This window comes from Oncorhynchus kisutch, linkage group LG22, assembly GCF_002021735.2.
Source record: "Oncorhynchus kisutch isolate 150728-3 linkage group LG22, Okis_V2, whole genome shotgun sequence".
Lineage (NCBI taxonomy): Eukaryota > Metazoa > Chordata > Actinopteri > Salmoniformes > Salmonidae > Oncorhynchus > Oncorhynchus kisutch.
In genome coordinates this window covers 14,838,974-14,862,003 of record NC_034195.2, presented here as the reverse complement: position 1 = coordinate 14,862,003, position 23,030 = coordinate 14,838,974, and the positions used below count along the sequence as shown (strand labels likewise).

The 23,030-nt window shown below is 43.5% G+C and overlaps 1 protein-coding gene across 1 annotated transcript in view; it reads right to left on the bottom strand.

Moving 5' to 3' along the window:
• Positions 1 to 18,436, bottom strand: part of b4galnt4a (beta-1,4-N-acetyl-galactosaminyl transferase 4a) — a 437,447-nt gene extending 419,011 nt beyond the window's left edge. Inside the window, exon 1 of the mRNA XM_031801738.1 lies at positions 16,521 to 18,436. Coding sequence (XP_031657598.1) covers positions 16,521 to 16,662 — 142 coding nt within the window. The 5' untranslated portion in view covers positions 16,663 to 18,436. The remainder of the gene's footprint in view (positions 1 to 16,520) is intronic.
• Between the last annotated feature and the right edge of the window lie 4,594 nt (positions 18,437 to 23,030).

Genomic DNA, 23,030 nt, shown 5'->3' with positions numbered 1-23,030 from the left:
ACTTTTTTCTCCATCATGGAGCCTGTGCACATTCTAGGTTAGCCATCGTTGACGAACCAAGTAAAAATATTTTATCAGACATATGAGGGTGGTGGACATTCAATGGGAGGATCGTAGTATAAATACATAGTTGTTGTATAAATTACATATATAGTGTATGTGGGCTGATCAGACATCTAGCAAAAAACACATAACAAAGCAAATTACATCTTTGTACTTTGCCTTTTTTTTTTTATCCTAATTTAAGATTTTAAAAAAGGTGTGGACTCATACATTGTACATACATTTGAAAAAAGACTGTCACGATCGTTATAATGAGTGGACCAAGATGCAGCGTGGTATGGTTCCAACCTCTTTATTAGGTAGTGAAACTCAAAGAACAAAAACAATAAAGCGAACAAACGAACCGTGAAACTCAGCGTAGTGCTCGCAGGCAACTATACCTAGACAAGATCCCACAAAGCACAATGGGGAAATGGCTACCTAAATATGATCCCCAATCAGAGACAACGATAAACAGCTGCCTCTGATTGGGAACCATACCAGGCCAACATAGATATATAATTCACCTAGATAAACCACCGTAGTCACTGTCAGGCACCAACCAACATAGAGAATAAACAGCTCTCTATGGTCAGGATGTGACAAAGACTACCACTTAAGTACTGTGGTTGATTTGTATTACCTAATAATGAAAGTGGCTGGTGAGGGTCTACCTGGGGTCAGTGGGCCCTCAAATAGAATGAAATGTGATGATTATAAATATCTTTAAAATTCCTCACCTTTTCTGTCCGTGATGGGTTCATATTGTCAAAGTAGCCATAGGTTACAACAAATTACAGTGCGCATATCTCATTTTGTTGGACACAGTAGCCTAGTAAATAGATAGGCTAGGTATTTCAAGTTTTGCTGTACGTGATCCCATAGGTGGCACAGTTTATAACATCACCTACAGTCGAATTTAGCAGGTGAACATGCAGACAGTTGATATTTTCCTACTGTATGTAGCCTACTTTCCTTTTTTTCAGTATCCTACAGTAGATATAGTGTTCGGCATTCGCTATCCATTTCTTACTTGAAAAAGTCATTGCAAAAGATTAAAACATTCTGCCTACACCTCTATAGAAATACTATCAAATTTGCCATTCTGCTTTCTTTTAGAAACTGACATGGCCCAGTTCCAACATTTCTAAATTATACAGCAAATGAGGGCGTGAATGGTGAATGGAGGGCATTTTCCAGGCAGTGTTGTAGCACCTGTTCATGTATGGTTGGAATCTCCCTGCATTTCTAAATGATCTGCAATCTGTAAAACTAAACCGACCAACTGGGTTCACTTGTGACTTGCGTTTGGCATTGGCTAACACACTTACAAATCACAAACTGCTCCCTTCAGAGTAGTATAATTTAACTTGGCTTGCCTTGAACATCTTTCAGATTTTCAAATGAAAGTACATGAATTTGTACACTGTACATGAGTTTGAAATGGCTCGTCTATAGTAGCACTGTGGTTTCTGGTAACACATAACAATAGTACCACATGGAAACATTGAAATTGGTTTGGAGAGTGAGATTAGCAGTTCAGAGTCTACAGACAATTGTTGCTAAAGCAGATGCACAATAACAGCAACAGAAATAATGAATAATGCAGCGTGTTAGCGTCTGTGTGTGTGTTAGCGTGCATGCGTGTAACTGTGTGTTATTGTGTGTGCTAGTGTTTGTGTGTCAACATGTGTTATCATGTGTGTGTGTGTTAGCATGTGTTAGCAAGAGAATTTAAGTGTGTACGACCGTGACAACCGCCACGGCTAAATTTAGAGAGGTGACATCGGAGTGCATGGTTGCCATGACAGCAGAGAGGCCTGTGGGTATTGACGAGGCAAGAGAACAACAATGCAGATACAACTCATTAGATATCTGTGTGTGTGTGTGTGTGTGTGTGTGTGTGTGTGTGTGTGTGTGTGTGTGTGTGTGTGTGTGTGTGTGTGTGTGTGTGTGTGTGTGTATACACATTATATGGACTAAGCCAGTCATATCTGCTTCAGTTTTCACCTGCACCACCATTGTGTTTCACTGCCGAATACTGTTTTCATGACACTCCAGTATGCTGTAAATGTAATTTTGTTTTTTATTGCAAAACGGTTTTCCACGGTGTGCCCTTTTGAACATGAGCCTGCTTTGTCTCATGACGAAAATGAACATGTTCTCTACTAGTTCTAGAATCCAGATTCACAATGCTTTTCCTCCAATCAGGAGGTCTGGTTCAGCAAAGGAATGTTTGGGCATTCTATAACACTACACCCTCTTCCATATGTCGTCTCCCTGGGAAACCCAGCAGACAATCTGTCCGGACTTCTGGGACTTCCTGTTACTGCCTTCCTGTCCCCTAGAGGTGTGATGTCAAGTGGTGAGAGTGGTGAGAGTGTGTATAACACAGGAAAAACCACTACACAACTGTGCAAGTGTGTGTGTGTGCAGTGGGCATATTCCCGTCTGTGTACGCACGCATGTGTGTGCGATTGTGGTCAATCAAAAGAGCTCTCTATTCCCCAGACATCTCTCTCAGCCGGCCCAGCTCCATCCTCCATCCTCCCCCATCCAGCCCCTCAATGGACCTGTTGATGGGGAACAGGGTGTCTGTTGTGCTGCTGGCTGACATGTCCCTCATCTAAAATGCACCGCTGCCTGCCGACCAACACTCTTCCTCATTCAAATTCAGATTAAATCAACTCTGTTCCAAAATCCACCGACTCCACGAACTTCAACCAAACCAAAGTGACTTTGCTCCCCACCAAAAAAACGGAAATCATGTTTCACCTCATTTGTCCAGTCCGTATCATATGATTTTACTCACAATACAACCACAATCACACAAGTTGTTCGGAGTTCAGTTGTTCTCGAGCAACCCGACGCTGATACAAAACCACCATCAATCAGTCTATAACTGCCTAAACTACCACCACAGTACATGAGTGAGTGCTTTTAAAGCAGGAATCTGTGCACGTGTGTGTCTGCCTGCGTGCATGCTTGCTTGCGAGCGTGTGTGCGTGCACGTGTGCCTGCGTGTGTGCTTGCATGTGTGCTTGCCTCCCTGTGTGTCTCCCTGCCTGCTTGCCTGCATGCAAACATTCACAGAGATGACTCAGACCCTTTTTCTACATTTTTGTTACGTTACAGCCTTATTCTAAAATAGATTTTTTTATTTTTATAATAATAATCTAATCAATCTACACACAATACACCATTATGACAAAGCAAAAACAGGTTTTTAGACATTTTTGCAAATGTATTAAAAATAAAAAACTTAAATATCACATTTACATAAGTATTCAAGTCTTCTTGGGTATGATGCTACAGGCTTGGCACACCTGTACTTTGAGTTCCTCCCATTCTTCTCTGCAGATCCTCTCAAGCTCTGTCAGGTTGGATGGGAGCATTGTTACACAGCTATTTTCAGGTCTCTCCAGAGATATTAGATCGGGTTCAAGACCACCGACTCCTCTGGCTGGGCCACTCAAGGACTTTCAGAGACTTGTCCTGAAGTCACTCCTGCGTTGTCTTGGCTGTGTGCTTAGGGTCGTTGTCCTGTTGGAAGGTGAAACTTCGTCCCAGTTGGAGGTCCTGAGCACTCTGGTTTTCATCAAGGATCTCTCTGTATTTACAAAAGCTCCGTTCATCTTTCCCTCGATCCTGACTAGATTCCCAGTCCCTGTCCCTGAAAAACATCCCCACAGCATGATGCTGCTACCACCATGTTTCACCGTAGGGATGGAGCAAAATTTCCTCCAGACGTGACGCTTGGCATTCAAACTTTTTGGAACCCTTCCCCAGATGTGTGCCTCGACACAATCCTGTCTCAGACCTCTATGGACAATTCCTTTGTCGTCATGGCTTGATATTTTGCTCTGACATGCACTGTCAACTGTGGGACCTTATATAGACATGTGCCTTTCCAAATCATGTCCAGTCAATTGAATTTACCACAGGTTGACTCCAATCAAGTTGTAGAAACATCTCAAGGACGATCAATGGAAACAGGATGTACCTGAGCTCAATTTCGAGTCCCATAGCAAAGGGTATGAAAACTTATGTAAATAAGGTACTTCTGTTTTTATTTTTAATACATTTGTAAACTTTTCTAAAACCCTGTTTTTGCATTGTCATTATGGGGTATTGTGTGTAGATTGATGAGGATTAATATTTATTTAATCCATTTTAGAATAAGGCTTTAACATAATAAAATGTGGGAAAAGTCAAGGGGTCTGAATACTTTTCGAATGCCATAATACGTAGGCGAGTAGTAAACCATACACAGCAGCACACAGGGACTGATCTGTGCAAAACATGCTAGGAGATAACATCAGTGTGTGCAGAATACACTCTCCGTGTGATCATGGTACAGGCTAAATAAGGAACTACTCACATATACTGTAGCTCTGAGAAACGATAAGATCGCATCACAATTAATGGTGAATAGCGGTGACTTATCCATTATACTAGGGTTGTCACAATACTATCGATATTATGGCAAGGAAACAAAACATGAGGCAAACTTGTTGGAAACAAACAACCTTTTGTTGTCACCCGTATGTTGTCACAATTTTTTTTTAAGCAAAAACACACACTATTATACATGCAGGTTTCTACAGGACTATACAGTGGAGTCTGCTTCTTGTTTTTCTTTTTGCCATGGGAAAGCATCAGCATTGTAGTATCGGGATACTGGTACCGTGACAACCCTGGCTCATACTACATCAAATGCTTGAAGACGTGATGAAAAATGTGATAGGAACGCAAGCATTTACTCCACTTATTATTTTGATCTAGTGAAACGATCAATGGGCTCTATTTACGGCTGGCGTTAAGCCAGCGCAATTGTCAAACGCAGGATTGTTTGCAAATTTGACCTTTTAAAGCGTTTCTATTTTCAAACCCTAGTGCCAGTATTGGTCATTTACCTGTCTCGACACAATAATCACAAATGAGTTCGCTTGCGGTTGGTTATGGTTTTACAGCGGAAGCGCAGCCTATCCAGATGTGACGCACAGCAGCCACATGCACATGGCACAAGAAAGATGTGCTTTTTGTGCCCGTAATCCTTTAGACACATAAACTAATGTTTTTTCCCTCATTTTGTTTAATTTGATTAAAAACTAAGCATAGCCTCTCAATGAAGGCAGTTTTTTTGTCATACCCAATGCAATCGGCATGTAATCAAGTCTATTGATAAAGGGTTTTGCTCATGAGACCGCTTTGAAATAAATCTTAAATCACCAAGGGTCCATCAAAAGATCAAGCTGAGCAGCAAGAAAACAGTGAACGGATGTCCCCTTTTTTTTATCTATGTAGGCTATTACATTATTTTAGCCAGCTCCTGTTATTATTTTTACTGCAGAGCATCTCCTCATCATGGACTGCACCAGATTTGCCAGTTCTTGCTGTGTTACCCCACTCTTCCACCAAGGCACCTGCAAGTTCCCAGACATTTCTGGGGGGAATGGCCCTAGCCCTCACCCTACGATCCAACAGGTCCCAGATGTGCCCAATGGGATTGAGATCTGGTCTCTTCGCTGGCCATGGCAGAAGACATTTCTGTCTTGCAGGAAATCACACACAGAGAAAGCAATATGGCTGGTGGCATTGTCATGCTGGAGGGTCATGTCAGGATGAGCCTGCAGGAAGGGTACCACATGAGGGAGGAGAATGTCTTCCCTGTAACGCACAGCGTTGAGATTGCCTGCAATGACAACAAGCTCAGTCCGATGATGCTGTGACACACCGCCCCAGACCATGACAGACCCTCCACCTCGATCCCGCTCCAGAGTACAGGCCTCAGTGTAACGCTCATTCCTTCGATGATAATCGCGAATCCGACCATCACCCCTGGTGACACAAACCGCGACTCGTCAGTGAAGAGCACTTTTTGCCAGTCCTGTCTGGTCCAGCAACGGTGGGTTTGTGCCCACAGGTGTCGTTGTTGCCGGTGATGTCTGTTGAGGACCTGCCTTTCAACAGGCCTACAAGCCCTCAGTCCAGCCTCTCTCAGCCTATTGCGGACAGCCTGAGCACTGGAGGGATTGTGCATTCCTGGTGTAACTCGGGCAGTTGTTGATGCCATCCTGTACTTGTCCCGCAGGTGGGATGTTCGGATGTACCGATCCTGTGTAGGTGTTGTTACACGTGGTCTGCCACTGTGAGGACGATCAGCTGTCCATCCTGTCTCCCTGTAGCGCTGCTTTAGGCGTCCCACAAGACGGACATGGCAATTTATTGCCCTGGCCACATCTGTAGTCCTCATGCCTCCTTGCAGCATGCCTAAGGCATGTTCACACAGATGAGCAGGGACCCTGGGCATCTTTCTTTTGGTGTTTTTCAGAGTCAGTAGAAGTGTCCTAAGTTTTCATAACTGTAACCTTAATTATCTATTAGTGTCTTAACGACCGTTCCACAGGTGCATGTTCATTAATTGTTTATGGTTCATTGAACAAGCATGGGAAACAGTGTTTAAACCCTTTACAATGAAGATCTGTGAAATTATTTAGATTTTTACTAATTATCTTTGAAAGACAGGGTTCTGAAAAAGGGACGTTTCTTTTTTTCCTGAATATATTTGAAATTGTTTTTCAATTGCGGTACATTTCTGTCACGTCCTGACCTTAGTTCCTTTTTTATGTCCCTATTTTAGTTTGGTCAGGGCATGAGTTGGGGTGGGCATTCTATGTGTTGTTCTACGTTTTTGTATTTCTGTGTTTGGCCTGGTATGGTTCCCAATCAGAGGCAGCTGTTTATCATTGTCTCTGATTGAGAACCATACTTAGGCAGCCTGTTTTCCCACTATGATTTGTGGGTAGTTGTTTTCCGTTTCTGTGTTTGCACCATACGGGACTGTTTCGATTTTCATTTCTTTCCTGCACTTTGTTCTTTAGTTTTTTTTCACGTGTTCCGAGTTATTAAAGTTATCATGGACACGTACCATGCTGCATTTTGGTCCGATCCTTCTTATTCCTCACCAGAAGAGGAAAACAAACAACTCACGCCCTGACCAAACTAAAATAGGGACATAAAAAAGAAACTAAGGTCAGGACGTGACAGATCTGTACCGCAATTGAAAAACAATTCACATTTCGATGGAGTATTTGGCTGTTTCGTCTTCCATAGCCAATTCTCCCTTTAAACAGAACATGTAAGGTCCTTGGACTAAGGAATAACTAAGAGTACACACTAACAGACAATTCTAGAATTAGCTCAGAGCTAGCAAACAACACTTGAAACTTCTTACTTACAAACTTATCTACACAGTTACATTACACGATAACCTTCACTCACTAATATTATACTCAAACTTATCCCAGTAGCATTTCCAACAATTACTTATTTTAATGGACACACACATTGGAAATCAGCATGTGAACGGTCTGTCTTCTTCTTCTTCTTTGAGGTTTATTGGCAGACTACACTCAAAGTGTATTTCCGCCACTTAGTGTAGTGGATAGTCAAACATTCCCAAAAACAAAATATGTTTTGGATGAACAAATTCATACTAACTACCAAAAAACACGAACACAATTCACGCTGCTTCTGTTAAAATCACAATGCGATTTTTTTTTACACTTAATAACCGTTGCAATAAACACCACAAAATCCACCTTTTTCACACAAAGCGTGTCTGGTTTTCGTGGTTGACAAATATTTACTAATGGCTGGGGTGTATCCACTACCATATCATCAACACTAGCGTCACTTGTGTTCTCAATTATGATCCCCACCACAGTTGCAACACAGACATTCTTCAATTCGATCTTCAATATACTCATACTGTCTGCAAACATTTGCAGCATCCTTTACAGTTATTGCATTGTAGTGGCTTGTGGACAAATGCACTTACTGCATACTTTACATAACCTAACTTTAAATGCTTCGGGATGTGATCTTTATCAAAAAAACAAAAGAACTGGCTGACTTTCCACCTTTTCTCCATTCACCAGGCAGTTCAGGTTGGATTCTCTTGAAGTATTCAATATCTACCGTTATCGACACCCCCGTGCTCTACTTCGCAGTTCAAAGTATTATACTTCAGAATTTTGAAATCTTGTGATTCCCAAAGCCTCCTTCTTTTGCTCTTCAGAAACACAATTAACCAGAACAAGCCCACTCCTGGTCAATCTGATTGATTCCACTTTTCCCTACACATACTTCACCTCCTTGGATACCTCAAATGGGTTTCTCAGATAAATGTCCTTATTCAAAAAACTAATCCCAACAGGAAACAAATCCTTATCTGACCTACACTCACCATCCATTACAATTTTTGGCAATTTCCTTTTTTGTTTTATTCTTGGACACTATAGTTTTCCATTCATCATATTCAACTTTACTCGATTCAGACTTGGCATCCACTTCTGCCTTGATCCTTCCCCGTCCTCTATGCTAGTTAGTGCACTTCCTTCTTCTTGCGACAGCATGTAAACACTCACTAACGTGAGGTGTCAGGGCCCTGGAGTGTCTCCAAGCTTCCTGATTGGTTGGAATAGGCAGGTGATCGACAGACCTGAAGGCCAATCAGATTGAGAGGGTCAGATTTTTTTTACAGCTGCCCCTGGATTTTCTGTTGGAAATCCACACATCCTGAAAGGCCTCAATATGGGGCTTAGTCCTGGAAGAGTCTAGTCCTATCTGGCAGGACAGAGGGGCAGAGCAGTGAAGGGACCAGACTAGCTGGGGTCCTTGTGTGCATCTGGCCGTAGAAGGGTAGCTGGTTGCGGGTGTCTCTTAGAGGACCATGGGGGCTAGTAGGATGCCGGCTCCAGTGCATGTAAGGGGCTTAGGGGCTACCCCATGAGGGAGGGACAGTTCTGGGCTGCGCCATAGAAGGTTACGGTGTGGCAGAGGATCATACTGCAGAGAAATGTGGCAAGCCTGCCACAGCTGTTGTTGACAGCTCGCTGGCTTCTGCTGGGGTTGGTGACTCTCTCACCACTACTGACGGTGATGGCTCCCATGTTGGAGCAAGTGGGGACACCTGGATGAGGCTCATCAGGGATTCAAAAGCAGGGGCCAACTGGTCCCCAGAGACGAGGTCAGGTGATTCCCCAGGTGCAAGGGCTGGAGCGTCTTCCATTGCGGGAGGTGGGCTGCCCCCTAGAACTGGAGACAGCAGGCCCCCTGGGTCAGAGAACAATGGGTCCCCCAGGTCAGTGGGCTGAGGGCCTAGCAGGGCAGGAAACATACAACCTAAAACTATGACCGAAGACTGCAGGCCAGGTGTTACAGGAGACTGAGAACCTACCTGAGAAGGGAACTTGGGAGTTTAGGACAGGCTAGCAGCAAGGACTGCAGACCTAGAAAGACAGGGCTGAACAGGACAGGAAACCCAGGGCCAGGAACTAGTGCAGGAGGTTTAGCGTGTAGCACTAGGAGGGGTGGCTGTAGACCAACTGAGGGCAGAGATCACAGACCTAGTGGGGCACAGAACCTAAAGCCTGGCAGAGCAGGAGACTGAAGGTCGACTAGGTCTGGGGACTGCGCAACTAGGACGCTTGAATGCTGGGAGTCTGGTGCTGGTAACATTGGGCCTGACAGTGAGAACGATTTTGGACCTGATAGAGAGAATGACTCTGTGCCTGGCAGGGAAACTGACTCTGGAACTTACAGGGATACTGACTCTGGGCCTGAGAGGGAAACTGACTCTGAAACTTACAGGGATACTGACTCTGGGCCTGAGAGGGAAACTGACTCTGGAGCTGACAGGGAAAATGGTGCTGGAACTGACAGGGAAAACAATTGAGTTCTAGGAGAGCAATAGAGCTTTGGGCCTACTAGAGGAAAGGTAACTCTGAGCCCAGCCAGGCAGGAGCCTGATTACCCACCTGGGCAAGGGACAGAGGGCCGACTAGTGCTGGAGACAGCAGACCTAGTGCTAGGGACTGAGAGCCGAAGAGGGCTAATGACTGAGAGCCTAGCATAGGTAACTTGTGGCCTATCGGGGCAGGATGATCTAAGTCTGGCGGGTTAGGCAACTGCCTACCAACTGCCTACCAGCTGCAATCTGAGCAGGGCAGGAGACTCCAGACCCGCAAATGGGGCAGCTAACGTAGGGCCTAGTAGGGCAGGAGGCTCTAAACCTGGCAGACTAGGCAACTGCCTACCAACTAAGGCAGGGGGCTGTGATCTGAGAAGGGCAGGAGACTGCAGACCTGCAAATGAATGTAGGGCCTAGCTGGGTAGGACACTTAGAGGCTGCTAGTGCAGGGGACTGTGGACTGAGGTCCTAGTACTAAGACAGAAGTCCAGGGGCCTAAGCCAGAAGTCTGAGCCTGCAACTAGGGCCAGAGACTAAGGGCCTGGTATATCCAGAAACTTGGAGCCTACCGGGGGAGCAGGAGTCTGTGCCAGAAGCTGGCAGGGGTGGAGATGTGGCTTAAGGTTCCAGGGTAGCAGACAGTCAAACCTCGGGCAGACGAGCATCTGCCTCGACCAATAGGGGATCCTTACAGGGAATAGAGGATGGCAGCCAGAACAACGGCAGCCAGCCAGAACAACAGCAGCCAGAACAGGCCCTGTGTCAGCAGCTGGCTGTAGCTCCACAACTGAAGCAGAAGCCTCCTTAACTATGGCTAGTCGAGGCTCTGGATGAAGGGGGTGCAGACCTTGGTGTTGTGGACTGTGCACTGCGAAATTGTGATGATCTGCTGGTGAGCTAGGCTGCTCTGGGGGCTTGCCTGGGTGGGCCTAGATGGATGTCGGTCAGGAGAGCAGCTGGGCCACCTCTGGGGAGAGTGGCGCTCCCAATGCTCTGGTAAATACAACTTAGGTTTCAGCCAGGGGGACCTGGAGTGATGTAGTTCTGGTAAGTAGCTGGGTCACCTCAGGACTTAATGGAATTCCCAATGATCTCATGGAGGTAGCGAAAGCTCAAGCCGGGGGGCCCTTGGGTAGTGTCTTTCAGGGGAGTAGCAATGTAAAATCCATTACGTACGTACAGTATTTTAGGAAACGTTTTTGTAAAACATGCATCTTATACTGCAGAGCTAACTTTTCTAACCTGTGCCCCCGCACATTGACTCAGTACCGGTACACCCTGTATATAGCCTCGCTGCTGTTATTTTACTGCTGCTCTTTAACTATTTGTTATTTTTATTTTTTACTTAACACTTATCTTTCTTCAAACTGCATTGTTGGTTAAGGGCTTGTAGTAAGCATTTCATTGTAAGGTCATATTCGGCGCATCTGACAAATAACATTTGATTTCATCAAGGTTTAATATAGTCTATAATTGGTTTCTCTTTTTATATTGTAAATATCCCTTTTCAGTGTTGTGATATTTGTGACATCCATAACAGTTGTGAATGTGATGGATCACAGGCAGCCCAATTCTGATATTTTTTCCATTAATTTGTGTTTTGACCAATCAGATCAGATCTTTTCACATTAGATCTTTTTCAGAGCTGATCTGATTGGTGAAAAGACCAATTAGTGGAAAACATATCATAACTGTGCTGCCTGTGTAAACGCAACCAACTTAGCTTCAGAAGTATGTAATTTCACCACATTTTGTGTGCTTGTTCTGAGACGTATTCTTTAGACTTTTAGAGAAGCAATTGTCGATATCTTGAAAATCATGTGATATCATAGAAAATATACGCAGAAATGCATTTCTCAAACATGGCAGTAGTATTGTTTAGATCGAACGATGAAAAGATTTGTTTCTGTGTTTTAGACATCCATAATGGAGGGAGTAACATCCATAACGGTCATTTTTCCTCTCCAAAGTAATAATGAAAATGACAGTCTTTTCAAAATTATCGTTTTTGTTTTGAGCCAAGCCTTTCCTTCGAAATGGCTATCCATGTTTTACCTTAAGACTCACAAACTTACAGAGTTTCACGAATAAGTTCAGTATCCCAAAAAAGCTGAGGTGTATTTCTGTCTGTAATAAAGCCTTTTTGTGGGGGAAAACTCATTCTGATTGGTTGGACCTGGCTCTCAAGTGGGTGGGCCTATGTCCTCCCAGGCCCACCTATTGCTGCGCCCCTGTCCAGTCATGTGAAATCCATAGATTAGGGCCTAATTTATTCATTTCAATTGACTGATTTCCTTATATGAACTGTAACTCTGTAAAATCGTTGACATTTTTGCATTTTGTTGCATGTTGCGTTTATATTTTTGGTCAGCATAGTTTGTGATTTGGTGCGCTAATGTCACATCCATAATGCTGGAATTGCCCTATTCTATCCTTAAATAAAGGTTAAATACAAAATGTAAAAAATTTAATCCCAATTCCATATTTAATGTAGGATAATGAGAAGAAACCTGACCACCCTGGATAATTACGTTAGAAATGTATCATTTTCAATTTGAAGTTGACTTGGTAACAGTTGTTTGGCATAGCTGGGTAGGGGGCACTGTATGAGTAAATTTGATTTGTTTAGCCAAAATGAAACTAAGGCACAAGCAGAAATGGGGGTTTACCTCAACGTGTACTTTCCTAGACCGCTAGAATTATCCCAGGTTAATAATGGACTTAAGCACGGAGAGAAAAAAATGACCAACAAACTCAAAAAGCACAACCCATAATTTTCATCCAAGAATATTAAAACCCTTTTTAGAGTCCTTGTTTTGCATATTTGTGATTATTACACTAATAAAGCCTTGGACTATGAAAGACATTTTGTCCATTTGGCTGGGTGAAGTGGACTGCTGACCTGTTGAATGACTTTCAGTGTGTGTGTGTGTGTGTGTGTGTGTGTGTGTGTGTGTGTGTGTGTGTGTGTGTGTGTGTGTGTTTCAGTCACACTAATGTACAGTGCTTTCAGAAAGTATTCACATCTCTTGACTTTTTCCACATTTTGTTGTGTTACAAGATAGGACTAATATTTAATTGTCATTTTTTTGTCAACGTGCTGTATTATTTATGTATTTTTAGACCTGAGTCATTAAATCAAAATATCACAGATGAGACTGTTCAGCTGTTCTCTTTAAGGTTACCTTGGTAACGTGGCCATTCCAGTCTTCACAGGTGCCTGAGAATCTCACTAGTAGAGGGCAACACGACATCTCTTCTCTTCAATAGCAGTGGAAACAAATTCAAACATTTAAAAACAACCTAACTTTTGAACAAAACAATGTAAATATCCAAGAAACATGAGGATAATATCTCACTTCAGTAGTTAGACCAACTTTTATGCCTGTGCGCATTGCTTCCGAAAACAAATCTTTCAACATTTCATTCACAGTGAACAAAGTCCCCCAGCAGGCAGTGTTGCTGCGCGAGGTGGGATAGCTATAACAGTAGCAGTCCTATTTCTTTGTGCATCACCAGATATGAAGCAAAACGGTAGAAATCATTTGAAAACATCTACTGCAGCATTTATCTTGCTATAAATCACTACTCACACATGGCTCACACTTGACTTTTGACTATTTGTAAGAAATGCTTGCATTGTAGAGCCCTGTGTGTGACCACCCGCCAATGTGGCTGGTGAGTTAGACATTCTTACCCGCCATTGCCAAAATCTACCCACATTTGGTGGGTGGCAGGTGTTCATTTTAGGCCCTGATCCTCAGTTTTCTCCTATCACAGCCATTAAACTCTGTAGCTGTTTTAAAGTCACCATTGGTGAAATCCCTGAGCGTTTTTTTCCCCTCTCTGGCAACTGAGTTAGGAAGGACGCCTATATCCTTGTAGTGACTGGCTGTATTGATAACTACAACATGATCAAAAGGATATTCAGTGTCTGCTTTTTTTTTACCCATCTACCAATAGGTGCCTTTCGTTGCGAGGCATTGGAAAACTTCCCTGGTCTTTGTGGTTGTATCTGTGTTTAAAATTCACTGCTCCACTGAGGGAACTTAAAGATAATTGCACGTGTGTTGTACAGAGATTAAGTAGTAATTCAAAAATAATGTTAAACACTATTATTTCTCACAGAGTGAGTCCATTCAACTTATTATGTGACTTGTTAAGCACATTTTTTGTCCTGACTTGTTTAAGCTTGCCAAAACAAAGGGGTTGAATACTTAGACTGAAGACATTTCACATTATAATTTTTTTTGTTTCTAAAAACATAATTCCACTTTGACATTATCGGGTATTGTGTGCAACCCAGTGACACAAAATCTAAATTCAGGCTGTAACACAACAACATTTGAAAACAGTCAAGTGTTGTAAATATGGCACTGTAAGTATAGCAAGAATGCAAAACCTGCCAATCTGTTTGAACAATTTAAGCACCTCCAACCCCTGTCATTTAACTAAAGCCCACTCACCTTCAGTAAGGCAGCAACAAGCTGGGGCAACACCCACCAGCCTTTCAAACACACGCGACATACCCACACACACACACACACACGCAGCCCTGTCATCATCAGTAGGCTCTAGCGCAGGTAAAAACCCTCACTCAGCCAGAGAACATCAGAAGGAAAGGGTCTCCACTGCACTTAGCCTATACCAATACGGGGGTTACACACATGTCAAGGATTCAATAATTACAAGGTGTCACTTTACATCATTCACAAGGAACATGTCAAGCCACCAAAAGCAATGTACACAGCTGTGACAAGCCTTTTAAGAACCCAGCGGTTTCCACTGGGTACAGATGTGAGTTCAACATGTCGTTTTGATTTACATTAGATTGAGTTGCCAACTAACGTGAACTCAACTTGAAATCAACAACAATTTGAACCCTGTCATTGGATTTAGGTTTATAGTTGGGTGACTGAAAAATAGTTTTTCACACATTTTCCCATGTGATTGGCATGTCATGACCTCTGTAGCTGCTTCCATGATCCGCCTGTTCATTATTAATGAGACTACAGCCTCTTATTTCGACCTGGCTGCAGCACATTGCACTTTGGCTTGGCCTCGCTACGCAGCCATGTTGCGTCCCAAATGGCACTATATTCCCCTATTTAGTGCACTACTTTTGACCAGGGCCCATAGGTGAGGTTGGAGAGAGAGGAAAGGTACACAGTAAATCAAGGATAGTTAAAATCACAGTGTTAGGGTTGAATTGACTCTACTGGGAGTTATCTTAACCCTCAAGAGAGTGATACGCTCCCTGGAGTTAGTGTTGATAACTGGAGTTGATTGGGACGGAGTATATTTCACTCCATCAAGAATACTTTGTATTCAGTGAGGCTGGGAGGGGCCTCATTGTAAAAACTGTATATCCCAGCATGCTGCAGGTTGAATGTTTTTATTGTTGGTTTCAATATCTGGGTTTTCGCATGTCCATTGATGCTACACAAAGATAAGAAAGTAATCCAATCTGTAAGTGGTTGGATTTATAGCAACCATTAGTGAGATAGTTGTTCCAGTTTACATGGTGTAGATCGGTGGTGGTTCTAGCTTGTATGGCTCCCTGGGCTCCCTTGGCATTTCGTAGTGTGACTGATTTTACTAATTGCATTAGTACTGTACAAAGTTAGTGGTGCGCTATTTGATAGGCTCCCCCACTACCCCCACCTCGGGCTTCCAGTGGAGACCTGAGATCAGCCCCCCTTCCCATCTCGTACTTCTGAGTGGGAGACCTTCCCAGGCAGTAGCCTGCCTCGCTCAAAGACTAGGTTAATTGACCCACAGTCCCACACAGTGACATAATATCATTGACGTGACGTGCAAATGAGCGATAGAAAACCGATCGTGCAAATGTCACCGTTCTGATTGTTTTTTGTGTGGGCATCTGCCCATGTCGCCTATACCTAAACCCGCCACTGGTGTAGGTGGTCTCCATGCACTGTATTTCTTCCCTACTCTGACAGGCGATCTAATTGCACGTTGTGGGTTGTATAAAAGTGCTGCATGTTTTCCTGCAAGTTGGATCTAATAGACATTGGATATCACATTGCAAACCACCACAATGTAAAACATTAAGAAATATTAAAATAAGACTTTACACCCTATTAACTCAAAGGAAGTAAATTGAAAGAGAAGTGAACTCTGCTGGAGTTGATTGTTGATTCAGAACAACACAGAATAGTGTAAAATGGCAAGGAAGTTGATTAAAAGCAACACTGAAAATAATAAAATGGCAGGTCAGTGTGTTAAATTAAGCAACTCTGTCAGTTTGATATTTACTCCATTTAGGCCTAGTGTAGTTTTAACTCCCAAAATATCCATGCCGTGACCAGAGTAGTGTTAACACAAAATGGGGGTGGGACCATATAAACCCCCAAATAATGTTACATTTGACCCTATACGAGTTGAATTAACTCTTGCGATTTGACTGTGTATTGGTCATTATTGAGGAGATGTTGTTTTCGCGACTATTTCTACTCCTGCAAAATGATACTACTTCAGCACTAAGTGACAAACAACCAAGCAACCGGGATATTAAGGAAAAACAACCACAGAAGTCACAACACCAGCAGCACTGCATATTGTTTATAAATCAAAAATACATATTTCTAATTCACATTGGACAAAGTTCATAAAAGCCAAACCCTATGAAACATGACTTCACTTACCACTTCACTCAAAAACACAACTTCACACATGAAAGGCAGTTTAAAATGCATCATACCTTTGCCGTAGTTGAAGTGGAGTTTGATAGCTTTGCCCTGATTGATGTGTAGGTAGGTGAACCACACGGCAAAGGTGAGCAGCACAAGCAGCAGAAGGAGTTTGAACTGCTTCCGAATTTTCTTCACGGGGAAGCGCAGCATCCTCGCTCAAACATCATCCGTTTACCGGCTGCAGAATGGGGAGAATGCCTGATGCTCGTTAACCGAACTAACCGTCCGCGGTTCTGGAGGAGTAGGTTAATGAAGTAATCGTGTCTAACCGGTACTCCTTGGATGAGATCGAGGTGTAGTCCCCTAGTCCATCCGTGGTGTATCCATTGTCCGACACTAAAGCCAACAGTGAATTTAGTTGAGTTCTAAAAGAAAAAAACGCATTCTCTGATGCTCCAAATTTGACCGTAAAATAGCGCTCCAGACTCGCTTCATGTCATTGCTATAGACTAACTTTATCAATTGTAAATGAGCTATTATTTGCGTTCTTACTCTGCAAGAGAACCGTTGTCCACGGAGACAAACTCCTAGAAAAAACGAAGAAAGGGTCCCCAAGTCGCATTCCAGGCGCTCTGCGGTGGCAGTTTGGGCAGGGAAAAGGCGGCAGATAAGAAGCCGCGGTTCGGTCAGTGTTCGACCAAGGGAACAAAATAGCAGTCCAGCGATAATCTAGCCAAATCTCCTACTCGCTCTAGTCTCGTTGACACCCCGACGCTGATTATTTCAACGATTTCTCACACGAGGATCATGCCCCAGATTAAGGCGAATTCGAGGGCACAGCTGAGCGGCTTCCACAGAAAAAATCAGAAAACGTACAATTGTAAAATAGACGTGTTTCTATTCTAAAGGATGCCAATTCGCGGCTAAATAAGTATCCTACTACTTTCGCTCCCACGACAGCGTGCAGTGAGTTTCCATGACATAGTAAACACTAAACAGAGCGAGTCACAGTTCTAGATTGTACATGCGCATTTCCAAATAGACTAGAGGGTTTGATCTATCCAAATCAACACCCGCGCGTCGTACGTAGCATTATAGGGTTGCTCTCGTGTGCTCTCTGTTTATTATGTGGCACTGTAGAAACGGCCTGATCCACCTTACTCCGTAATAACCAACTGTCATATCTAAACTCCACGCGTTCCGTTCCTAATCGTTAAACACTGATGAAACCGTAATCTGGAGAAGTCATTTGGCTAATGATAATGGACCAGTTGGACCGCTTTCCTATATTCCCCAGAGAAGTGATTCGATATCAGCTGGCATCATCCTCATAACCTATTCTGGCTCATTTAAAGACCCAGTTGAGAAATATAAAACGCTATCAACAAAATACCTGCGTTGAGAACAGAACAGCGCGCTGGGTGCCAGGTGAGAGGAGGAGGCCTAGACTAAACATGAAACGTTAAATGTGCCGGTTCGTTTCGAGATCCACGGGATTCCTCTCAGAGGTCCATGTGCACCTTCACGTGCCCCGATCGTCGGTACTGCTGCTCTCTCAGTCGCTGCATTTGACCGAAATGCTCCCGAACAGGTCCCGACCCTTGTCAGCGTTCCCGGTGCAAGCGAAACGCAAGCTCTCACGAAACAATAACATCCACATTCAGGAGAGATGCAGTATGGATGAACGCTACAATGTTGCTATCTGCGATGCACTGGCTAGCAGTGTTATTCCATTCGTGAGCTCTTCTTCGTTATTACACCGTAATAACATCGTCATCCTCTGCCCTTACATGGCGCATCATGTCGAAATGAACCCTTGCTCAATGCAAGGTGTCGCAGAATATGGAGATATTTATAATATTATAAATAATAATACATAATATTAAAGAAATGCTATACCCTAGTAAAGCACAGGCAGAGGCTATTCTCCCTTGCCCATGTCATCTATATACTCCTCTTCTAGTCTCCCACAATTTTTAAACGCTTCGGCTGTTGCCTATGATCTGGTTTTTGAGACTACTCCTCTTCGTCCATAAAATTGGGCATCAGAAACGCTGCTGGGCAACCGAACTTGGGAGAGCCCGTGATCGACAGGTCCGGTATCCAACCGGAGCCTGCGCTCGTAGGAGGTGGGATGACGACATTGGCCATTAGACGTCGTCGCCTTTTCCCAATGATGAGAATGGTAAATATTGTAGGGACCCGTTATCTAGCATGGAAAACAGTTCTACTTAGCTCGACTATCAGCTTATTATTTTAAATGTGGTTTTAAATCGGGTCAGGTCTATTGAATGTTAATCCTACCCCGTGATGTGGCGTCCAAAGTAAGTAGCGTGTCCTGTCCAAAAGTCATAATACACCGTCCAAAGCAAGGCAAAGCAAGGCAAGGCAAGGCAGTCCACGCTCACAGGTGATGCTGCTTTGGAGATAGACACTCCAAGATGCGCCCTTGAGTGCCGCCTTTTGGTCAGAACAAAAATACCCACTTGAAATGTAACAGGAAACTGAGCATACAGACTTTGAAACCCGTTTCAAATAGTGTAAAGAATTTCGTCAATACTATCATTACAACTGATTGTGTGGTAGGGTTTGAAGGCCTAATGTGTTTGCGCTGTTTTCAGAACTATGTACACTGGGCAGTTAATTTGCCCCGAGGTGTTCTATAATTCTACAGTAGATCCTAAACAGAAAATGATCACAATGCTACATAGGGGTGAAGCATAACAAATCTATCAAATCAAATAGCAGATGTTGTCGCGAGTGTAACAAAATGATTATGCTTCTAGATCTTACAGTGCAGCAGTATCTAACCGGTAATATCTAACAATTCCACAACAAAAACCTAATATCTAACAAATTCCACAACAAAACCTAATACACACAATCTGGTAAAGGAATGGGATGAGGATATATATACACAAGTATAAAATATATGGATGGGATGAGCAGTGACAGAGCGGCTAAGGTACAATAAATGGTAAAGAATTGATAGTGAAGGATACAGTATACTATATATACAGTGGGGCAAAAAAGTATTTAGTCAGCCACCAATTGTGCAAGTTCTCCCACTTAAAAAGATGAGAGAGGCCTGTAATTTTCATCATAGGTACACTTCAACTATGACAGACAAAATGAGAGAAAAAAAAAATCCAGAAAATCACATTGTAGGATTTTTTATGAATTTATTTGCAAATTATGGTGGAAATTAAGTATTTGGTCAACAACAAAAGTTATACTTTGTTATATACCCTTTGTTGGCAATGACAGAGGTCAAACGTTTTCTGTAAAACTTCACAAGGTTTTCACACACTGTTGCTGGTATTTTGGCCCATTCCTCCATGCAGATCTCCTTTAGAGCAGTGATGTTTTGGGGCTGTTGCTGGGCAACACGGACTTTCAACTCCCTCCAAAGATTTTCTATGGGGTTGAGATCTGGAGACTGGCTAGGCCACTCCAGGACCTTGAAATGACCCCGGTGATGTGTTGTGCAGACCGTACCACCCTCTGGAGAGCCCTGCGGTTGTGAGCGGTGCAGTTGCCTTACAACGGTGATACAACCCGACAAGATGCTCTCAATTGTGCACCTGTAAAAGTTAGTGAGGGATTTTGGTGACAAGACACATTTTTTCAGCCTCCTGAGGTTGAAGAGGCACTGTTGCGCCTTCTACACCACACTGTCTGTGTGCGTGGACCATTTCAGTTTGTCAGGGATATGTACACGAGGAACTTAAAACTTTCCACCTTCTCCACTGCTATCCCGTCGATGTGGATAGGGGGATGCTCCCTTTGCTGTTTCCTGAAGTCCACAATCATTTCTTTTGTTTTGCTGACATTGAGTGAGGTTATTGTCCTGACATCGCCCTCACCTCCTCCCTGTAGGCTGTCTCGTCGTTGTTGGTTATCAAGCCTACCACTGTAGTGTCATCTGCAAACTTAATGATTGAGTTGGAGGCGTGCATGGCCACGCAGTTGTGGGTGAACAGGGAGTATGGGAGAGGGCTGAGAACGCACCCTTGTGGGTCCCCAGTGTTGAGGATCAGCGGAATGAAGATGTTGTTTCCCTACCTTCACCACCTGGATGGAGCCCGTCAGGAAGTCCAGGACCCAGTTGCACAGCTTAATGATGAGTTTGAAGGGTACTATTATGTTGAATGCTGAGCTGTACTCAATGAACAGCATTCTTACATAGGTATTCCTCTTGTCCAGATGGGATAGGGCAGTGTGCAGTGTTATGGCGATTGCATCGTCTGTGGACTTATTGGGGTGGTAAGCAAATTGGAGTAGGTCTAGGGTAACAGATAAGGTGGAGGTGATATAATCCTTGAGTAGTCTCGCAAATCACTTGATGATGACAGAAGTGAGTGCTACAGGGCAATAGTCATTTAGTTCAGTTACCTTAGCTTTCTTGGGAACATGAACAATGGAGGCCAACTTGAAGCATGTGGGGACAGCAGACTGGGATAGGGTTTGATTGAATATGTCCGTAAACACACCAGCTAGCTGGTATGAGCATGCTCTGAGGACGCGGTTAGGGATGACATCTGGGCCGGCAGCCTTGCGAGGGTTAACATGTTTAAATGTTTTACTCACGTCTGCCACGGAGAAGCAGAGCCCACAGTCTTTGGTAGCTGGCTGTGTAAGTGGCACTGTGTTGTCCTCAAAGTGAGCAAAGAAGTTGTTTAATTTGTCTGGGAGCAAGACGTCGATGTCCGCGATGGGGCTGGTTATCTTTTTGCAATACCTGATTGTCTGTAGACCCTGACACATATTTCTTGTGTTTGAGCCATTGAATTGCAACTCCACTTTGTCTCTATACTGACACTTTGCGCTTTGATTGCCTTACGGAGGAATAACTACACTGTTTGTATTCAGTCATGTTTCCAGTTGCCTTGCCATGATTATATGCGGTGGTATGTGCTTGCAGTTTTGCGCGAATGCTGCCATCAATACATAGTTTATGGTTAGGGAAGGTTTTAATAGTCACAGTGGTTACAACATCTTCTAAACACTTCCTTATAAACTCACTCACAGACTCAGCCTATACGTCAATGTTATTGTCTGAGGCCACCCAGAACATATCCCAGTCCACGTGATCGAAGCAATCTTGAAGTGTGGAATCCGATTGATCAGACCAGCGTTGTATAGACCTAAGCACAGGTGTTTCCTGTTTTAGTTTCTGCCTATAGGAGGGGAGCAACAAGATGGAGTCATGGTCAGATTTGCCAAAAGGAGGGCAGGGGAGGGCCTTGTATGCATCGTGGAAGTTAGAGTAGCAGTGTGTTACTCGCTCGTGTACTGCAATCGATATGCTGATAGAATTTAGGTAGCCTTGTTTTCAGATTAGCTTTGTTAAAATCCACAGTTACAATAAATGCAGCCTCAGGATATATGGTTTCCAGTTCGCATTAAGTCCAGTGAAGTTCCTTGATGGCCATCTTGGTACATGGCTGTGACTGAGGAGAGTTCTCTTGGGAGATAATACGGTCTGCATTTGATTGTGATCAATTCTAGGTCAGGTGAACAAAAGGACTTGAGTTCTTGTATGTTGTAACAATTACACCTTGAGTCGTTAATCATTCAACATAAACCCCCTTCTTACCAGAGAGATGTTTGTTCCTGTCGGCTCGATGCACTGAAAATCCCATTGGCTGTACAGACTCCGACAACAAGTCCCCAGCTAGCCATGTCTCCGTGAAACAAAGCATGTTACACTCCCGTATATCTCTTTGGAAAGCAACTCTTGCCCTAATTTCGTCGACTTTGTTAACTAGGGACTGGACATTATCAAGTAATATACTCAGAAGAGGTGGGTGGTGTGCACGCATCTACAGTGCCTTGCGAAAGTATTCGGCCCCCTTGAACTTTGCGACCTTTTGCCACATTTCAGGCTTCAAACATAAAGATATAAAACTGTATTTTTTGTGAAGAATCAACAACAAGTGCGACACAATCATGAAGTGGAACGACATTTATTGAATATTTCAAACTTTTTTAACAAATCAAAAACTGAAAAATTGGGCGTGCAAAATTATTCAGCCCCCTTAAGTTAATACTTTGTAGCGCCACCTTTTGCTGCGATTACAGCTGTAAGTCGCTTGGGGTATGTCTCTATCAGTTTTCCACATCGAGAGACTGAAATATTTTCCCATTCCTCCTTGCAAAACAGCCCGAGCTCAGTGAGGTTGGATGGAGAGCATTTGTGAACAGCAGTTTTCAGTTCTTTCCACAGATTCTCGATTGGATTCAGGTCTGGACTTTGACTTGGCCATTCTAACACCTGGATATGTTTATTTTTGAACCATTCCATTGTAGATTTTGCTTTATGTTTTGGATCATTGTCTTGTTGGAAGACAAATCTCCGTCCCAGTCTCAGGTCTTTTGCAGACTCCATCAGGTTTTCTTCCAGAATGGTCCTGTATTTGGCTCCATCCATCTTCCCATCAATTTTAACCATCTTCCCTGTCCCTGCTGAAGAAAAGCAGGCCCAAACCATGATGCTGCCACCACCATGTTTGACAGTGGGGATGGTGTTCAGGGTGATGAGCTGTGTTGCTTTTACGCCAAACATAAAGTTTTGC